The sequence below is a fragment of the Heliangelus exortis genome, chromosome 6 (assembly GCF_036169615.1).
Source record: "Heliangelus exortis chromosome 6, bHelExo1.hap1, whole genome shotgun sequence".
In the NCBI taxonomy this organism is placed as follows: Eukaryota; Metazoa; Chordata; class Aves; order Apodiformes; family Trochilidae; genus Heliangelus; species Heliangelus exortis.
The window spans coordinates 2,385,466-2,406,819 of record NC_092427.1 but is presented as its reverse complement, the minus strand read 5'-3'; the positions used below and the strand labels follow the sequence as shown (position 1 = coordinate 2,406,819).

At 39.4% G+C, this 21,354-nt stretch overlaps 1 protein-coding gene across 2 annotated transcripts in view; it reads left to right on the top strand.

Moving 5' to 3' along the window:
* Positions 1 to 21,354, top strand: part of ACVR2A (activin A receptor type 2A) — a 66,286-nt gene that overhangs the window by 22,821 nt on the left and 22,111 nt on the right. For both annotated transcript variants that reach the window (XM_071746393.1, XM_071746392.1), the window contains exons 2-4: positions 10,646 to 10,850; positions 13,025 to 13,134; positions 14,520 to 14,674. In XM_071746393.1, the coding sequence (XP_071602494.1) occupies positions 10,646 to 10,850; positions 13,025 to 13,134; positions 14,520 to 14,674 (470 nt within the window). The remainder of the gene's footprint in view (positions 1 to 10,645; positions 10,851 to 13,024; positions 13,135 to 14,519; positions 14,675 to 21,354) is intronic.

The following is a 21,354-nucleotide window of genomic DNA, read 5'->3' as shown; positions in this document are numbered from 1 at the left end:
ATTTTAGGGGGCAGGGAGCTGAGACTACTGTAATTGAACAAATATTCACACTAGTCAGGGAAAAAAGAAGCAATTCTATACTGCTCTTCAACGTTACCCAGTGTTCAGGTTAAATTGCAGCAACTCAGAGGCCTTTTTTCTGCTGGAAAAATAAAAGCCATTTTCATCCACGGTGGAATTACTTTGCAGAAGACTTTCTGGAGAGATTCCTATTTCTTTCCCCATTTCAGGAAGACCAAACTGTAGAAGCAGGTGTGTGGTTACCTTTTTGTCCAGAAGAAATGTGTTTGGGAGTACTTCTCTGGGGTTAACTCATCTCTCTTTGGGCTCTGCTGGTTCTTCCAGATGTCTCTGCCTCGCTTCATGCTGAACATCAAACACCCTTAGTTAAAAAAAAAAAACAAACAAACCAAACAAAAAAACACAAAAAACAAACCCAAAAAAACCTCATAAGAAAAACATTGTACATGAAAAAGTGAAGACTGCTTGTAGGCAGGTAAGAGAATGAAAAGTCACTATCTTGGGCTGCTTTGATATTGATTTAATTCTCAGGTTAGATGATTGGTGATTTATTGAAGCCAGCTGGTGAAATGATGAGAAATGTGCTGGGTGTCAACATGGAGCACATCCTTCAAGGCAGTTGCAGAGTTACACTCAAGAATACAGGGAAGAGATTTATCAAAGTGCTTTGAAATTATTCCCTTTTCCAGTCTTTTACTCTTAGAGTTCAAATGACAGTAGATAAAAAAGAAAGAGTTAAGTTCTAGTGTGTAGGGTCCTGAGTTTCTTTTTGGATTTGTTTGTGGAGCTGTCAGTCTTACTTTTTTTTTTTTTATAAAGTTGCTGATAATATAAAAAAATGACCAATGGGTAGCAAATCTGAATCCACACAGGTGTAGGAAATTTTATTTATTGATGTTGCTGTTACTTTGTTCCATTGCTTTGTTTTCATCTCATTGTAAAACTTAATGTCTGAAGTTTTTAACTGTTTACCAGTTACATTAAATTCTGCATTAAAACTGGTGTAATAATGATTTTTTGTGAAATCCTGTCAGTCCTCACTTCCTGAAGGAAATCTTGCTCTGTGTAGTGCCTGTAGAGCATGGGTGATGGTGATGGGGTTATAAGTAACACAAGTATTTAAATTGTGAGTATTACACATGGTGAAAATGTTGACTTAATGAAGACCCCATAAAGAAATCCAGAACTGTGCATTGTAAACAAACCCATCTTGTTACATTTCTTCCATCCTTCAGTCAGTACCCAGATGATCTTTGTTGAAGGTGAGCATTTTGGTTGACCAAGAGTTGGTTCATGGTTTTTGACATGACACAGAGGTTTGACTTAGAGCTTGAAAGCAGGAAGAGTATGTGCTTCCCATATCAACAGTGTCCTTGTCAGAAAAATATGGGCTGTTTCAAGAATGGGAATTTTTACATAACCTCCAGATCTGCAGTCTGAGAGAGCAAGCAAAATAATGTAGCCTGAGAGGGGAGGAATAGGAAATCCATTTCAAGTGACAGCAACTTTAGCTGGAGGTAAAGGGGCAGTTGTGCTGGAATTTGTTTTAATACAATCAGTAGTGATTTCAGAAAATAAAGACAAATTTTAAGATTCTTTCAGTGTAGAAAAGTTTTGCCATTTTATATAAATTGGGCTGGGCAGGAGAAAGGAAGTTTGATACAGCAAAGCTTGAGGTTATGCAGATTTTTTTTGCTTTAGGAAGAGGGTTCGGCAGTGAACACCATATTAACATTTTTATGATGATAGGTATTTACTCAGATGTGTGATGCTGCAGTCTGACATTTATTTAAGTTTAGTGGCTGAAGGAAGGAATTACTTCCACTCAGTTGTGCCAGTTCAGCTCTTTGTGAGGCTGTGCAGCAGAGTCTGCTTTCCTCATTGCACTACAACTAAAAACTGTATTTCAGTCTCTGCTCTTGCATTACAAGAGATCCCATGGGCTACTAATATGATTTAGCTGTGAGGCACGAGATCCTAAAATTCTTCTGAAGATGTATTTCTTAGCAAAGACAAACAACATTGACCCCAGAAATGCCTGGTACTGCACGTAGTTCTGACCACCTAAGAAAGATGAACTCTTGTGATGAGGTAGTGAAATGAAAAGGAGAATAAAAATACAAAAAAACCCAACCCTGGATTCTTGACTGTGTGGAGTCAAGACATTTTAAAGTTGAGGATTTTCCATAAATCTGTTGGAGAATTAAAGGAGGGGTAAATAAAGGGTTTCCAGCTCAGTTGAAGGGGTGAACTTTTAAAGGTTTGAATTTTTTCAGTTCAAACCTGGATCCTGCTTTTTCCCCTTGCCAAGTTACTCTGTTTGCTTGCACGACCAAGGTAATCCCTCTCTTTGTTTACACAAATCTGGAACCTGTCTTTCATACTGTTCAGCTGCCATCTGGACAAGGGCAGCTGTAGCTTGTCTGGATCTGCTGGTCAGTGTCTGTGTACTCCTCAGTCCAGCCAGCTCTGCTGCCAGACAAATAGCTTAGCAGGTTCTAAGTTTTCTGGGCCAGTTCAAGCAAGAAAACACAGCTGATTATACATATTTTTTTTTTCTTTTAATTTAAAAAAGTTAAAACTTGTGTGTTTAGGCTAGGATCTTGGTTATAACCACAGAAAACAGTTAAGTCTAGTGATGGCAAAATAATTTGGGTTTAATTAAGAAGCTTGATCATCATGTGAAGGGATATCCACGCAGTGTTTTTGCTTGCAGTACCACAGAGTGGGATGCAACACCCACAGGGAGACTTGTTTGAGGTCTGTGTTTGACAGAATCACACTGGTCCTGATGTCTTATAAATAGATATATATAAGGTCCTGAAAGAAGTGGGGGTAGGATGCATCACATGGAGGAAACATCAAATGTGAAGTTGGACGCTTGCCTCATAGATGCCTTGATTGGTTTTGTTGTGGTTCTCTTTTAATTTTTTTTTATTTGGTGTGTAGCTCTGTTTGCAGTCAAACTGTTGAAAAAAGTTGCATTGAATTGGAATGGGGAAGGCAAAAGATAGAAGAATTTTTTTGTGCTACACCTGACTTAGCTACTCTGTGCTTATATTTTGAGAGGTTGGAATGGATTCTCCTTGCAGGGAAGAGGAGACATTCCTTATTTATCATTACATGGTGAAATGCTGATGCTGATCATATTCAGCAGGATTCTGGAAGATGAAATAAACCTAAGACTGGAAGAGTTGGAGGCAATTTCATTTACTGATACAGTGCAATCAAATAAAGACATCTAGAATTCCTGTGAAAGTCTTAAGCTTTTTAAAATGGATTAATATTTTTGAATTTCCCATCCCCCCGAAGTTGCAGAAATTTCAAACTTTCCGTTTAGATCTTAATATTTCATTGTTGATAGGAAACTTCTTGCAGAATTTCATACCTCAGAGAAGAATTTGTGCAAATACCAACGTTGGAAAAGGTTCATTTTGATCAGAAATACCCCAGAGATTGACAGCTGCTTGTTAACAAGGTATTGCCTGGAGGAAGGTGGGGAGTGAACAAATGTTATCTCCTGAGCTGCCCCCCACATCAGGTGACTGCTTGGTTTTTAGGTTTTGAATGGGTGTGCAGGATCTCAGAGTGCAAGAAGCTTCCACTGAAACTTCTCCTGGCTGCTGTGCTGCAGCACTTCCCCTGGCAGTGAAGCATGGGAGGATTCCCCTTGCTTTGGGACTCTGAAATCAGATGCAGAGCTGTGACAGGGATCTGAGATCATGGCTGGGAAACTCACTGTCAGGCCTGAAAATAGAAGATCTGGTGGTTGCCACCACCACCAGCATGATAGTCATCCCTCAAAAAGATTCATACCTCCCTCAGCTGGTTTTAATTTCCTAAGGTGGTTTGGTTAGGCTTTAGGCAGGGAATATCAGTGAATCCCTTTACTTCTTGAGTGGAAAAGCAGCATTCTCAGGCTCCCTGTGGAAATGGGGTTTGCTGGCACCTGTGCTGTGGGAAAGCATCTCTAGAGCAGCTGCCTTACATGAACTTCATCCAGAGACTGGTGGAGATGATGCCACCAGGGTACAGCAGAAGCATAGTTTGCAAGTTTTTAATCTCAGAAATCGAGTTTATTTGAGTTTTGTTTATACATTCAGACCTGCCTACAGTTTTGAGGACAAATATTCTGAGGGAGAGTGGTGGGAAGGGACCCGTTAAGGCAGGCATTGTCACTTTCAGCTGTGCCTTTTTCTCACTTCCTTTTAAAATCTTGGCTGACTTGAGACAGCTTTTCCTTTGAGGCAAGCTGCTGTGATCATTTTCTATAGTAATTGATTTTTTTATTTGTGTTTGGGGTTTTGGGCTGGGGAGAGGAGGGTAATCCTGGTTGGAAACCGTGTTTTCCTAGCATAAGTGCCTAATTGACCCTGCTTTATTCTTTTTTAACCTCTGAATTTTGTACAGTTTAAACTTCCCTGATGAGCACTGACTCCTGTGTTGTCATAGATTTTTTTTATTTTTTTTTTTACCATCTTCTAATACCTTCTCTGTTTTGATAGGGGAGGGGGTTGTTTCTCCAGTATGGTCTGAAAAAGCTACAGCCTTGGGGCTACACTCGTCTTACACATGCTGGTGCTTCAAAAAAACAATTTACAGACTCTATCAAGCTTTTTTCCCCAAAAAAATTATTAGGCAGTAGATGAGAGCTTTTCTGTTTTATGCTGCTCACACCTTGCTGTGACAGAAATGGCATATTTGAACTTGAAAACATCAGCCTGTGTTTTAGTGTGTTCCCTTGAAGTCAGGGAGTGTGAAAAATAGCACTTACCTTAGCTTGAAATCTCTAGAGATTCCTAGAGAATGACAATCTTTATTTCAGAGGTAGCCAGCTGATGCTAGAGATCCCAGTTGTACCATTCCTGGTACCTTAATTTCTATCTTAGGAGGGCTGCCTGACCCCTTTGCTCCACTTTCTGCCACGTGTTTGCTCTGAAGTGATTTTGGAAAATTTGGACACCAGACAACTATTTTGTTTGGTTGGTTTTGGGTCGGTTTGTTTTTTTTTTCCACTTCCTTAAATCCAGTCTTAAGGTATTCAGAAGTTCAAGGCAGAAAATGGATTTCTATCATGATATTAATAATTTCTTCCAGCAGGACAGAGTGCATGGAGAGGCTGCCAGGAGGAGCATGTGTTGCAAAAATCATTTCAGGTTCTTTTGTTCCTTGAGCAGGAGTTCAATGAGATTTAGGTGCCACTGTGATGTCTCCTCTGGTGGCTTCTTTGAGGACTCTATGTATCATGCTCCTCTTAATCCCATCTTTTATGACCAACATGGAGACCTTATTTTGGATGGTACTGAGGAGCATAATAAGAGATTCTTCATCCTTTGTTACATCCTTTTTGTTGAATTGTGGCTTCATGCTTTAAAGAAACTTTCATTAGTTCTGCTGCCACCATTTCTAAAATCACAGGTCTCTGAATACTGGAACTCTTTGGAATTAATAAAAGTTCAATAATCTGTCTTTATTCTTTTGTAGAGGTTGTCAGAATGAGGTCACAGCTTTATGGATGCAGAGGTTTCCTCAACATTCTTGAACTTGGAAAGGGCAAGCTGGTGATTTTTGCATAGGTATTCAGAGTTCCTTCTGCCTTAGATATTCAGCATGCTCTGAGGGTGCTTCTCTGTACAGGTTCCAAAATCCTACTTCTTTCCTTTGATTGTGTCTAATTTTGGGGTGGAGGTCATGTATAGATAGTATTCAGTAATTATAACTGTTTGGATAGAATGAATGTACTTTGGCTCAGTTTGTGTGAAGTACAGCCCTAGTTTGACCTGCAAGCATTGAGAACAATGATAATAGGACTAATTCTTGTCTAAAGATAACAAACTGCATTTTGGAACATGGTGGGATGTGTAAGGAGGACAGAATTGGTCCTTTTTGTTGTAACTCAGTTTGCTTCATTAGGTGGAAAATAGGCTCTTTATTTTTCTTTTGAGAAACATTCCCCAGAGTGTAATCAGAAAAAATACAGAGTGATAAAAACCTGCTTTCTGCTTGCAGAAACATCAAAGCTGGGCCTCTTTACTATGAATTTTAGTCTGTTCTTAGATCTGTCTGTGGGTCTAGAAATGTATGAGATCACTGTGGAAACAAATAAAATAACAAATCCTTGATAAAGGTGCCTGCACAGTAAGTGAAGTTTTTCAAGGTGCTGTTTCTATCTACACTACATTTTCTGTCCTTTTTTGTTGCCCTGGAACAGTGCCTGACAGTTCAGATCTTCTAGTGAATGGGCTGTTCTGTCTGCTGGGTAACTCCCAGTGCCCACTCCCCGTGGTGCTTCAGGCCATTCTGCTCAATTTATTCTCCTAAACTGCTCTGATCCTTCTGTGTTTGTGGATAGCTGTGCTCAGAATGAGTACAGATGCTTTGTGTGATGTTTGAGATGAAAGTCCCCATGCTCCAGGAAGTACAGGGTACTTACCAGACTGAACTTGACCCTTTCACTCTCTGATATACTTGGTTTTCTAGGAAATGAGGGGGGAAAAAAAAAAAACACCTTTTTTCTCCCATGAGTATTCCTGCATGTAAATGCTTAGCACTCCTCTCATTAGTGCTTAGGAGAGAAACCAGTTCAAGTTATGTGAACCAAGGTTTAAGAATTGCTGAAACTCAAGTGTTTGAGCATCTGCTACCACTCTGGTTTTGGTTGGTTGCACTTTGGGTTTGGCTCCCTTCACTTCTGGATCATTCTATGGGTTGATAGGTTAGGAAAAAGTTCTTTCCCATGAGGGCAGTGGAAAAATGGCACAGGTTGCTCAAGGAGGTGGTTGAGACCTTATCCCTGGAGATGTTCAAGGTGAGGTTTGAGGATGCTTTGAGCACCCTGATGTGGTTGAGGTGTCCCTGCTGACTGGGTGACCTTCAGAGGTCCCTTCCAACCCAAATGATTGTGATACAGTGTGTGATGGGCTTGTCTGGGTGGGTTGTGCAGCCACAAGCTATGGATGTGATTACTCTTTCCAGATTTCAGTGTTGCTATGAGCAGCTCAGGAGCATATTCAATGGAAAAAAAGTTTGGGCTGGAGCTGGAAGACAGGCAGAAATAAGTTTGAAATTTTATTTGAAATTCCTTTCCAGTTAAGGATGTATGAGGTACACAGTGGGAGCACCCATCACAGCAATCTATGTACATAGACTGCCTTGCAGAAGACTTGTGGGGTTTTTCCCCACTAATGTTTTAGACCCTGTGCCATTTAACCAATTTTTGTAGCTTTTTCACCAGTTTTCATGCCCTTGGCTTTAAAAATATGCTAGACTCTCTAAACCAGCAAGGAATCACAGATGGAGCTTCTCTTTGAAAGCCTGTGTGTATTTATGTGGTGTTACCAACCAAATAGGCTGCAAAAGCAGTAAGTAAGGACTGTTTAGGTTTAAAGGAAGAAGATTAACTCCCAGGACCTGGCATCTTGTGGGTTATTTTGTTGTTTTTTTTTTTCCTCTGAGTGTAGTGTAGTGGTACCTATAATGGAGAATTCATATTTAATCCAGAATCTCTTTGCCAGGAATCCCTTTCTAAATTAGCTCTGGATGAGTATGAGTATGAGTATTAGCTATTCACAGATTTAATTGTTTGCCCCTTCTTTAATTAAAAAAAAAAACAAAACAGATTTTTTTGTTGTTGTGGGTTTGTTTTGTTTGGCTTTTTTTGTTGGGTTGTTTTCTTTTTTTTTTTGGCCTTCATATAGTTTTCTTGAAAAAATGGTAACCAGTCCTCCAAATTCCTCCTAAGGTGAGGTTTTCCAGACTGCCCATGTGCATTCTAATAAAATAGCTTTCTATAGTGCTGACAATTACAGTGTATCCTGTATTAACAGCAGTTCAGAAGTTCAGTAGCAAATGGTTTTCTTTCCAGCAGTTGCTGTGGATGCACACCCATGGCTGGTGATACAGCAATGTGATAACAGCATATATTGAATGGGATCTGCCCTAACATGCCAAAACAAAGCCATTTTGTATTTGAATATTCTTGCCTTTTTTTTTTTTTTTTTTTTTTTTTCTCAATGTGTTTTCCTCTCAGAAGCTTTCAGATCACAGGGTGGTGCTGGTTCTGCTGTGCTGCTGGCTTCTTTCAGCAGTGACTTTGTGCCTTTTAAGATTCAGGATGAGATTTCCTAAGGACCTGACTATTTCATATGAAAACAGTTTGCCAGCACTCAAAATGGGTGTAGGAGTTTCATTATAGCCATACTCTGCCTAAGCTGAGACCTAAATAAATTTGCTTTTCCTGTCAATACCAACTGCCCTTCTCTCCAGAGTTTGATTCCTGTGGTTAGAAGCAGATGCTTCCTTTGTGCAGTGGGCTCAGAGCTGTCTCCTTTGTGTGGTTCCTCTCTTCTTTGCTTCTGCTACATTCCTGCTTTTCTCCTTGGAAAGATTAATCCAAGATTGTCCTGGTATGTCCAGCCATGAGTTTTTAGTCTGGCCAAACCTATTACAAACATCTGTTTAGCCCCTGCAGAAGATCCTCTGGTTAGATGCTTCACATCCAAAGTCATTCAACCAGCAGTGAGGTTTCTGGTGAGCTGAACAGGTTGAACTGATTCAGAGCATTAATGAACAAGAAAACCTGCCTGTGGGTAGGGTACGTGTAAGGAGAACATTTGTTCAAAGTGAGTTTTACTGTACTTTCTGAATTCTACCAAATTTATCTTGTCTGTGGCCCTTCAAAGCCAGGCTTGGCAGCAGAAGAGAAGGAATGGCACGTACGGGAGAAATCCAGGACTTCTGCTTTATTGCACTGACAGAACCAAATTGTTCAATCTGTTGCCTCATCTGTTTCTTGCCATAGCTGGGAGTTGTAAAGGTCAGGCCATTGCAGCACAAAGAATATAATAGTTAACATGCTGCATCTCACAGTGTTACCAGCTGGCTAGTGCAGGGCTCCCATTGAACAGCCAGGCTCCTGCCCAAGAAGTGGAAGCAGCATCCTCTGCCTATTTTTGGAATGTGTCAAAGTCAAAAGTTTCTGAAGGTGGTTATGTGGGAATGCTGCTCTGGTCAGGGCTGGGATCCCTTCTGCTGGCCACTGCTGCCCTTCCAGAGGGCTGCAGCAATTTTCAGTGTGAAATGATGCTCATCACCCTGAGAGGTGCAATGTTTTGGGGTCCCTGGACCATCAGGTCTGTTTACTGAGAAAAATTACCTGTCTGTTGGGTTTGTGTGATTGAGGAGGTGTTATGGGATGGAAGCCTTGACCAATGGGTCAGTCACCATGACCCCCACCTCCCACCCTTTTTGGGAAGGGTGCCCAGGGACAAAAATTTCATGCCACAGAAGCAGCTCTGCTTGTTACACCCTGGGGTAGGACAGTGGGAAGTATCTGCACTGGTGTATCAAAATTATTGTGACTAGATGGGAATAAAGGAAGTATAAGTGATACAAATAAATAGGTGTGACACTGACTGCTGTGGAAGACCTTTTCTGTCTAAATCTCATCTTCAGCATGATGCCTGATGTACTGTCTCTCTTGAAAACATCAGATGGATGCACAGGCTAAGTACAGGTGCTTTGTCATCTTCCTCACCCTCCCTTGGTTTTGAAGAGTCCTCTTGACTTCCAGTTCTTCATCTCTGTTTTTCCATGTTCTTAATACATGTTAAATGATGCACCTTGCATGAAGATTAATGACAGACTCTTGGCAGAATTTGACAGGATAAATCCAGAAGCAAAAGCCAGTTATTCCTACCTTACCAGAATTTTTGTTAGTAGTTTTGCATCCTAACAACCCTTGACCTTAGTGAAACCCAGATGAGTGCTTCACAGCACATGAAAACAAGAGTTTACCTCCATGTTGAGGTGCTTCAGCCTGGTAGGATTTGCTGGGTTTTGTTGGGAGAGAAAATGAAATTCAGAAACTTTTTTTTTTTTTTTTTTAAAGAATACTGGGCTGACAAAAAAAACCCCATGTGTTTATGAGGATAGGTGAGCCCATAATCAGTGCTGTGCTTGGAGATAAGGGACCCTCCCACCTATGGGTCTCAATTCCAGTTGCTCACTTGGCAAATCAGAATTCCATGGAGGATACTATTTCAGCACAATGTGTCTTACACTTCAGTGCTTTGTTTTTAAGAAGTTACGTGGCAAATGAAAAGCTTGGGGTATAAAAAGTAAGGTTTAAAAATTAATTTATTAGGTGGGTTTAGGTTTCTGGCATTGACAAATTGCTTTTTTGGCATGTGTAGTGAGAGAGCCAAAAATGTATTTTGGTTAAGTCTACCAGCTAAAACTCCTTGTTTGGTTACTATTACAACTAAATGTTCACTGTTCAGCATTTTAATTTTTCTCTGCTGCTGCTGTTCAGGGGGAAGTATTGCACAAACTCATTCTTTATTCCTTCAAGTCTTGCTGAGTTACTCAAGTCACTTTCTGACTTAACAGAGCATCCTTGTTTTATGTTTCAACACTTACTGGGAGTGCTGGTGAACTTTAAATGTTTTCTTTCTTTCTTTAAAAAAAAAAAAAAAAAAAGAGGGGAGAGGGTATATTGATGCAAGCAGTGCATGATATTTTTGTGCACCCTTGTTTTGACTGTTTGTGTGTCTCATCCTTCGGAGTGTCATTTAATTGGGATTTAAATGTCATTTAATTGGGATTTCCTTTTCATTCCTAAAAGGTGCCATACTTGGCAGATCAGAAACACAGTGTATCTACTACAATGCTAACTGGGAAAAAGACAAAACAAACCGCAGTGGGATTGAGCCTTGTTATGGTGATAAAGATAAAAGACAACACTGCTTTGCTACCTGGAAGAATATTTCTGGATCAATTGAAATTGTGAAGCAAGGCTGCTGGCTAGATGACATCAATTGTTATGACAGGTAAGTGAGTTTTCTTAGAGATGTTAAATTTATTTGTAATTTTGAACTGTTTGGCCTGTCCCTAATTTATGCAGCCTCCCCTCTGCAAACAGTACTTGAGGCAAATTATTTTCAGTCTCTGAACCTTGTTTTTGACATCCACACCTTTCATTTTTTTGAGCACCTCTGTTTAGGGACCTGGATTCCTCTAGGTACTTTTGTCATGTTTGCAGAATAGGACGTTTTACCTTCTCTTACTTACTCCCTGTATCTTAAAAATACTGTTTTTTTTAGGCCATTAGTAACAGATTTTTTTACAACTTCTTATTGCTAAACAGTACAAATACAGTAATTGACCCAGAATGCAAATTTCCACAGTTGACTTTTCCCAAGTCTTTGGAGTAGGAAAGTCAGCATATCCTGTCTGATCTTTATTGAAATGTGGAAGGATTTTGCCAATTTATTAAAAAGATCACCTCAGTGGCAGCTCCAGGAGACACCAGATATTCTAAAATTCCAGTCTTTTTTTTTTTTTTTTTTTTTTTAATAACAGATGGTCTAGCAAGTCCCTGTGAGCAATAGCAGCAGGGCTTGGGGTTTGTTAGATACTGGCTGAATAAAGGTCATGACTCTCTTAAGAAATGGTATTATTGTTCTTTAACTATGGTGCTAAGTTTTATTTGACCAAAACAGTTATTCTTTGGAAAGGGAGATAATTAAAAAAACAAATGCATAGTAAAATGCATTTAAAAAATCTTTAAAATGCATTAAAAAAAAATCTTGAAAATGTATGAAAACATAACTTTTGGTAATGTTTTAAAAAATTTTCCTTTTGTTTTTCTTTAGTGTCAAATGAATAGAAGGAATCATTATAGTAATTTTGACCAAATAAAGTTTCCTCACACACCAGGATGTTTTCTCCTTTAATGACAGTTTAAAGCTAAGTGGATAGCAGTTCTGATTTATCTGTTTCTCAGTAGCAAAGCATCTGCAAGCTTGCTTGCACAGCATGATTGAAATTCAGCTATGCTGGAAGGCAAAGGACAATTTTAAAAAAATCTTATTTGTTGCTACTAGTATCTGGTAACTGCAGAGTGCTCAGGAAGGGAAGTACTTTGGTTTTGCTTGTGTTTTGGTTTGGTTTTTTTAATCTTCTAGTTCTACATACATGTGTAAGCAGTCTACAGGAAAATGGTGCTGAATTCTCCCTTAAGCAAAGACAAGAAATTGGAAGAAGAGATAAAATGGAGGAAGGATGCTAAGGAAATAGCTGAAAACTGAGTAAAAATTTGTCTGGCTCTAAGACCTCATTAAGTGTAATTTGTCATAAGAATACACACTGCCTTGCTTGTCTAAAACAGCCCTTAAACAAAACCTTATCTCTGGGAGTGAAGGGTGGTTTATTAAACAGGGAGTTACAGCACGATGAACTCCAAACAACAGCAGATTAAGAACATCAAAGAAGAAATGTTTTATGGGAATTACAGTACAGAGTAATTGTAAAAGCTGCTTCCATAAAATAACCTAATTTTTTTGGAGATGAACCCCCAAATTTTTCACAATCCTCAGCTGTATTTAAAATCCTCAGCTATTTCTGTGGAATTTTTACATTCTTCTCTCTGCTGTCATCTCCTGCCTGCCTCTTGTTTTAATTTCTTGACTCGAATGGTTTCAGCTTATTTGCTAATAAAGCTCCTTTCCTGCAGTTGATTCATGGAGTGAAATTAAGCACTATTGCTAAGCATCATGTAGGTAGGGGAAATTGGAGGACTTTTGTATTTTTTCTTTAAAAAAATATTAAAAAATAATAAATTGTCCTTCCCACTAATGCATAAACCATGCAACCTTGTACTGTGAGTGTGTGGTTAGACACTGGCTCTTTGATTTTGTTTGTCTTGTTTAAATCTAGATCATAAACTGTTCTGCAGTATTCTTGTCAGCTTTTGGAAAGCATCCTTTTGGTGAAAGGATTTGGTTCTTTAACTCTTGAAGCAGAAATGTGCTGTTTCAGCTTTATTATTTAATTTCATTGCAGTGGAAAATAATGATCAAAATTGTTCAGATTTAATTCTTACGTGGGTACTGCGTTACCCGGGATGATTTAAGGAAGTTCACTTGAAGTAGGATCGTGTTTTCTCTTGAACAAAAAATGACAAATTTACTAATTTAAGTTGTTAATTATTTTTTTTTAATAGGAGTGATTGCATAGAGAAGAGAGACAGCCCTGAAGTGTTTTTCTGTTGCTGTGAGGGCAACATGTGTAACGAGCGCTTCTTTTATTTCCCAGAAATGGAGGTCACGCAGCGTAAGTTGTCTTAACACATTTCTGAAGGAGCTGTTTAGCAGAGTTCAGAAATATTTAATATTGTGCCTCTTCAGGAGATAAGACTTCAAACTGTTGTGGTCAGATTTTCCTGCCAAAAAGTTCATCATTCCCAGATGATAGGGCTCTGTGTGAGACGTGTAAAGAGCTTAGAAAATTGCCGGTTCAGTTCTTTGCTGTTGAAAGGTTCCCAGTACTAAAAGTCATTTAAATTGATACAAGGTGCTTCAGCTCCTTTCAAAGGGTGAGAAGGAAGGATAATCTGAAATAATTGGCTGTTTTAAGATACAGAAGTTGCTGTCAAATCTTACCTTAATTGTATAGTTAATCCTCTGGAACCATCTATAATTCAGTAGGCTAAGAGCTGTATCATCCCCTCCGATGAATGCTCCTCTTCTGAAACAAAACTGTCACTATTGCTTTGAAGTAATTGAACCTTTGAATTTCTCTGTAAATTGACAAAGTAACCTTTAAAAAGGGGGAGAGAATTTCCTCCCAGGTTACAAAGAGAATCAGAGAGCCAGCCGTAAAAAAAAATTGTTTCAAAAAGCAATAACTAAAGGATGATTTGATTATTCTTGCATATCTTCTTCCAGTGAAGAATTTAATCTTTGTTGGAAAACTGAATAATGTTAATAACTGAACTGAAAACAGCAAATGTCTTGTGTACCAAATAGCCAGAGGAAGTTGTTTATTAAATAACATTTTCAATGAGAGTAAAATAGTCTTTGACCCAAGAATAATGTTCTTGTCATTTTTTTTTGTCAGTGATACTGCTAAGGCAATAATTGACATTCTTCTCTCATGAAAGCTCTTTTGCCCCAGGGGTCTCTGGCTGCCCCTGCACCAGCTGCCTCAGAACCAGGACCCTGGAGCCTTTCTCAGGGTCCAGTGGGGAGTGTCTTCAGCTGGACACCTCTTACTTTCAGCTAAGCCACAGTGCATAGAAACCCTGGCAGATTATTTCTGGCCTGTTCTACTTAATGATATCTTATTGTATGTATTTCAAAGGCTAAGCTGCTGTATTGATTGTTCTTTTCATTCATTAAGTGATGGCATTCTCACAATCTTTTTAAAATAGAAACTCCTTAGAGGCTGTAGATAGGCAGAGCTTAGGAGGACAAAAGTTAGATGTGCTGATGTGTAAATCCAGTGATAGAAGTTATTTCTGTGCTTGCTAAAGTGCTGCCTTTTTAAATTTATGTCTGTTTATGTCAGAGTATGCTATTTAATCAAAAATTGTTGGCCTGTTGTCCTGAATGCAAGAATTTTTAGGAAATCAGGATGCTAGACATTTCAAGCATTAGATTTTTGTTCCTTAAAAGCTGTGGGTTTTGTTTTGTTGTTTTTTCTCTCATTTTCTGCAGCAACTTCCAACCCTGTTACACCTAAGCCACCTCTCTTCAACACTTTGCTGTATTCACTGGTGCCTATCATGGGAATTGCAGTGATTGTGCTCTTTTCATTCTGGATGTACAGACATCACAAGCTGGCATATCCTCCAGTGCTTGTTCCTACCCAGGTAAATCACTGTGTTATGATTCTGGGTTTCTTATTTTGAGTGGTAAAATCAATTTTGGAAGAGGAGAAAGAAAGGGGAGTGCATCTTTCCCAGGGTGGTCTTTGTTACTTTCCTGGCTTAGAGGTGCTAATGTTTGTGGGCTGCAAAAGCAGAAAATTAAGCTTTACTTAGTCAGACACATCTCTGAATTGGTCTTTGAATGTATGATCAACTAACTAATTAATGTTTTTACACATCTGTCTGTTTGGGAGGAGAAAAGTGACACCTACAAGCTGAGGTGGCACAGAGGCTGTTGCTGGACAGCTGTGGGAAGGTTGTACTCCCACAGAGTTAAAAGGGACAGTGTGTCTGCAACTGGTGTACAGCTGTGCTCAGGTCCTTGTGGCCGAGCTTTATGTGATGCTCAGCTTAAAAATGGAGCTCAGTCATTTTATAAAAAACATGGAACTGGGATACAGCTGTCAGCTAAAGGGAATGTAAAGAGAATCTTTAGCTCATGCATAGTTCCAGGGCTTAGCTCAGCCCGTGGCTTTTGTCCCCTTGTTTCTGTGTTTTATCTTCAGAATGTCTGGGGTTTAGCAGTGCTTGTGTTTTACTTAGAAAATACTATGAATTGTGGGCTCCAGACTGGAAGTGTAAACTGGTTCTGTTTTCTCCAAGCAAACCTTCTTTGGCTGCATGGGCATAGTTCCTCCTGTTGTCAGGCTCCAGCTGATTCTGGAGATGTGATGAGTATTAATACCAGAGTTAAAACAGCAAACTCCTTTAGACTGATGTAGAAAACATTAACAGAAAATGTTAATGTGGCAGTGGAAATGAAACAACTTGCCCAGGGTCCCCCAACACTTGGCTTTTTGTAGCAGGAATTGAACTTAAGCTTCCTAATTCAGTGCAGTGACCACTGAGAATATGCTGGCTCTCACACAGTGGTGATCTGAGGCTGCTATTTCTGATGAAACAAAATTAAAACACCTGTTATTTTTGGTAGGATTGCATTTAAAAAGGATTTACATGCATTTGGCCTGTACTGCCAGCCTCTCTGATATTTTTGGTGCTGCTGCTTGACTCTAGGATGTTCCTGGAAGCAGTATTGCCTGTGGCTGATAAATCAAGTTGTTTTGCTTTCAGTTTTGTAGTAATAGATAAGAAAAATTTGGGGGGAGGCAGTGGGCATATGTTCTTGCCAAATGAAAAGAACATAATTTAGAGGAAAAAAGTATGTTTCCTGTCCTTGCAGAAAATATTGCAGCTCCTCAAACTTCACGCAATCTGTTAACATAATTATTTTGTCCATCTCAGTTTTTGTGGATTTGAGACTTTGCATCAGCCTGGTAGTCTTCACTGTAAGATCAAACTCATAACTGGTAGTTGTGTGAATGATTTCAGCATGCAATTTCACTTCTAGACTTAAAGAAATTAAATAACAGATAAACTGATAATTTACTTGCCTTTCTTACACACGTGCAAGATACCAAGAGCTTGAATTTTTGTGTTTTTCCTTTTTATTGCACTTTTTTTGCATGGTTTATGTTTGGTACAGGAGTGGACACGTCATAATTTTTTAATAAATAGGGTAATAACCTGTTTAGTTAATGCTCAGATTGTATCTGTTGGGATAAGTATATGTTAGTGCTTGAGCTAGTTATGGTGTAATAACATTTTCTTATCTTGTGGTGAATAGAGATTAAGGCTTGATGTGGAAAGTCAGGAAAAGCTTCTTCTACCTGAAAAACTAAATGAAATTATTATGGAAATGGAATGTTTAAATATTCTCCCACATGGAGCAGAGCAGTATTTCCCACTTGAAATTTGATTAGATGTGATTTGAACAGGAGACAGAGGAAGCAGGAAGAAGGAAAAGAACAAGTAATTTTATAACCATGAAACAAACATTTAAATATTTATGCAATTAATATATTAAACAGGAATATTGTATTTAACAATTAGGGCATGGGTAGAGTTTGGAGGCAAATGGATTCTCTTTAAAATCCTTCTGTAATAAGTGCTAGACTGGATAACTTGGTTATATAGCAGATGCCTACTAGAAGACAGGGATTTCTGTATGACACACAGCTAAAGGTTCTCTCTTTTTACCTGGTTTATTCCTGGAAGGAAATGGGAGTTCTTTGGTGCAGTACACCCTGGTACTCATCTTCCAGTAGAAGTTAAAGGATGGATAGATGAGGAATAAGGATAAAAATGAGGTAACACTGAAGAAGGAGAAATCCTGAAAGAATTAGAAAGTGAAATAAAGAAAAAAAAAATCAGAGGGCAAAAGGGAAAGGCATTGTTTGGAATGTTTCAAAAGCAAGAAATGTGCTAGAAGAACTATTGGAACCTGTGCTGATACAGAAAGGACAGACAAGTCTGAGAAAATCCCAACAGCTTCATTTTATTTTGAAAGTAAAAGGGGTGCACAGCACTGCCTGGATCAGGCAGGCAGTTCCTGGATTAACTGGATTAACTTTCTGTTCCCTTCAGTGTACAGACAATTATTTTTAAATTTCATGCAATACATTGAGTGTATGTGTTAGGTATAAGATTGGCAAGCAGTAGGCAGTGGTGTTTGCTCCTTTGGTGTTTTGTTACCTCTTACTTTCAGGTATTTGGGTGGAGAGGTCAAGGGGATTGCTGGAGTAGCTAACTCCTGAGATACTCCTTGCTGGTGTGTGGGTCTGGAGTGCTCAGGGATCCCAAGGCTGGGATCCAGGAGAGTTGGGATCCAGGAGAGTTGGGATCCAGGAGAGTTGGGATCCAGGAGAGTTGGGATCCAGGAGAGTTGGGATCCAGGAGAGTTGGGATCCAGGAGAGGTGGGATCCAGGAGAGGTGGGATCCAGGAGAGGTGGGATCCAGGAGAGGTGGGATCCAGGAGAGGTGGGTGCTGGTGAGGACTCCTGGGGCTTCTCCTCTTGCTCCCCTTCGTTTTGGGTGATGTGCATCTTCTGCCTCTCCTTACCACCCCGTGGAGTGCTGCCTGCTTAAAGCTGTTGGGTTTATAAAACCTGTCACTCTTTCAATTCTTAAATGAGTTAACATGTTTAGTTTTCTTGTATTTTATTTAATCATGCAGCAAGCATACATTATGTCTGATCAAATTTAGCAGAAATTGATGAGTACCTTAAATATCTGCATCTGTGTATTTTTATATTTGAATGAGTTACTGTCACCCAGTTAATTTTCACTCATGAGTACCAGGGACACTGGAAACCAAGCAAAGGCTTTCACTCTCAAATTAGGGGTAGTTTAGATTTCCCCCCAGTCTCCTACTGATATTTCTGGTGGAAATGTGAATGTGGATGGCAGGGAGTTGATGTGTTATGCTCATTTATTTTTTACATCTCTTGAGCTCAGGCCAGAGTTGTCAGTCAGTGCTAATTACAAACTGTGGTGTTACCACTCTGTCATCTGATAGATAGGACCATAACCTATTTTATAGCATAACTGACACAAGTAACACTTTGGGTTTTTATCAGCTCACAGAGCTGTAGCTCCTCACATTTTCCATCCATACTGTGCTAAGAGAGTTTAACCTCTTGTACATTTTGTTGAGTGCCCGAGTTATGAATATCTTGCTGGATCACAGAGTTGCTTTTTCTGGTTTGTGTTGTATTTAAATTAAGAGTCATATGCTGAGAGGGTTGGAATAAAGCTCTACAAATTCACATAATGTCATTTTTTTTTCATAACCTATTTTTGTGTGTTCTTCTGAGATGTTGGAAGTTATTTGGGTCAAAGATGCTTCATGCTTTTAATCACCAAGCACAAGGAGACCTTAATCTAGGCCTGTTTGATGCTACCATGAAGTTAAATCTCAGAATGCACAGAGAGAGAATGCTACTTAAACTGCTGCTGTCTATTAGAGTGTCCCTAAGGGTTTGGCTCCTAGGAATTGCCATTTATTTCTTTCCTCAGATGAGGACAACATCGTTGAAAAATACATCTTCTGATTTTTAACCTCCTCTAGATCACTCCCTTTCAGTTTTTCACCTGGTGTTTCCTGTGCTGAGCACAGCAGTCTTGTCTGGGCTTCATTTTGGGTCTTTTTTTGGCCCCATGGTACCAACCTCACCAGTCCTGTGTGTTTGGGCAGGAATCCTGGTCTGCAGGGTCATGTGCACCAAGGTTTAAGAACCATTTAAACATCTGAAACCACTCTGATTTGGGTTGATTGCACATTGCCTCCCCTCACTGCTGGATCATTCTGGTTTTTGATAGGTTAGGAAAAAGTTCTTCCCCATGAGGGCAGTGGAAAAATGGCACAGGTTGCCCAGGGAGGTGGTTGAGGCCTCATCCCTGGGGATATTCCCTGGGGATATTCCCTGGAGGTTTGAGGATGCTCTGAGCACCCTGATGGGGTCGAGGTGTCCCTGCTGCCTGCAGGGTGACCTTGAGGGGGGACCCTTCCAACCCAAATCATTCTGTGACAGTCCTCCTTCAGTGTCTGTTTTCCTGAAGACACCTGAGTATGAGTAAGTCTTGGTAGCTGTGTCATTCAGATGATTTTTGATATTTCAGTGTCAGCTCTAAGAAATGATGACTTGAAAACAGTATCCCAGAACGTGAGCTGAATAATGATGGTGGAAAAAAATCCCTGACAGTGGCAGATGGGAACTGAACTCCTGACTGCAGGTCTGACTGCAAGTTTAGCAGGGGAAAAACAAAATCTGTGTTGAACTAATAAGAAAAGAACATTGAGTAAAACAAGAACTGCTCTTTGCTGCAGTTTTTGACCTTGGACATCTGGTCTAGGCCATCAAACTTGTGCTAAGGAGTTTGTGTGTGGAACTTGAATGGTTTGTTTTCAGCAAGTAGTTGGAGAAATTTTATGCTTGACATGGGGAAATGTTTGTTGTTTTTTATCCTCTAAATTAATTTTTACTATGTCAAATAATGTATCTGGTGCATTTAAGATTTTTCAGGATAATCTTTATCCCATTGCCACACCAGGAAAATTATAGTTGGGTACTGAAGAATGAAGAAATCAAGTGTTCAGATTGTTGCCATTTTTGTCTTCCAGCCACTTTTTTTTTTCTTTTTATACTGTAGATATTTTAATGGCAACATTATAACACTTGAAAAATAAAGAAAGGGAGAGGTGTTTTTGCAAGGACTTATTCCAGACCTAGAAGTTTAATAGCTGCTTGAAAAATATGTGGAGGAGAAGCCAAGTGCTTATGTGAAATGAGGAAAAAAAAAAAACAAAACAAAACCAAAACAACCTGATCCACAAAGGAAAGATGGAGCTCAAGAAGAGGAAGAATTTATTTTTTAAATAGCTTGAGTTAGAGCTTGTGGCTTGCTGGGAAGGAGTTAAGGTTGGGTACACATCTGTGGTTAGTGAATGATTAACATATAAAGGGTGGCAGTGTTGATATTAAAAAGGAATAGCTGAGTGATCTCAAGATTGATAGATGTGTGCATGACTTCACATGCTTCAGGACTGCATTCCATATCTGCAGGACTCATTCCAGGCATTTCTTCTGGAATTGATTCCAATCAATAGCTGGGGTGACACAGGAGAAAGAGCTGCTCGTGTCCTCTGTGGTCCTGGGGCACAACAGATGTGGTTGTTTAAAGGGGAAAAAAACCACACAAACCCCCAAATACTGTGAGAATGCAGTAGGAAAGTTATGGGAGATAAGGAGTCCTGTAACTATAGATAAGTAACTCCTTAAAACTTTTAAGAGGGGGAAGAATTTGGATGACAAATAATAGGAAACAGAATAATAGGAAACAGTGCTGCTTTTCCACTGCCCAGTATACAACCAAATGCCCAAAACTTTGGTTCTAAATCTTGAGAGCTTCTTAAAAAAAAATGTCATAAAAAGCACTTCCCTGAATTGTTAATTTGCTTTCAGAATGAGCTGTCTCCATTTAAATAAAAACCATACATGCAGCTGTATCTTTTTAAATCTTCAAGAGGTAAGAAAATACAAAATCCAGGCTTATGGTACTTTCCAATTAAGCTGCAGTTAAAATTTAAACAAAATAAATTCCAAACTTATTTCTGCAGTCAACTTGAAGTTCCTTTGTGCTTCTGCATTGATCAAGCAGAGCATTGCCTCATAAACAGGATGCTTTCAGTGCTTCACCTTACTCCTGGTTTATTAAAAGGTTGGTTTAGTTTTTCCCCTGTAGTGAGTGGATCTGGCTGGGGGGAGGCAGTGCTTGGGCTCCTACCCTCTTAAATTCTGACTTGGCAAAAAGGCACTGAGTGACTGACAAGGCACTTGAAGGCTTTGCCAGCCCTATATTTAATTTACCTTGAAGAATTTCTTGCTGCTGTTCATTTGTTGTAAACAGTAATATTCAAACCAGTCTGCATTCTTGAAGACCCACTTTTAGTTTGTAATTTTGGGTGGTGTTTTGGAACAATCCTAGGGAGGCTGAAATACTGATGTGTGTGAAGCCTGCAATTGGCTACTCTCCTTCAAGGGGTTTTTTAATCATTTTCTGTAATGAAGTCCAGCTTGCAGCATGCCCTCAGATCTGCTCTCCTGAGTGTTTTAGTCTGATGTCTTTCAGGGGATCTGAAAGTAAATGGATGAGAGTTCAGCATTTCACAGGGTATCCAACTTAATTTTACCTTCCATCCTCCAAAGGGACTGATGAGGGTGAAGATGCAGATCTCTCTAGTTCAGAACAAATGAAGGAATCAGCACAGTTAATTTCTTACACA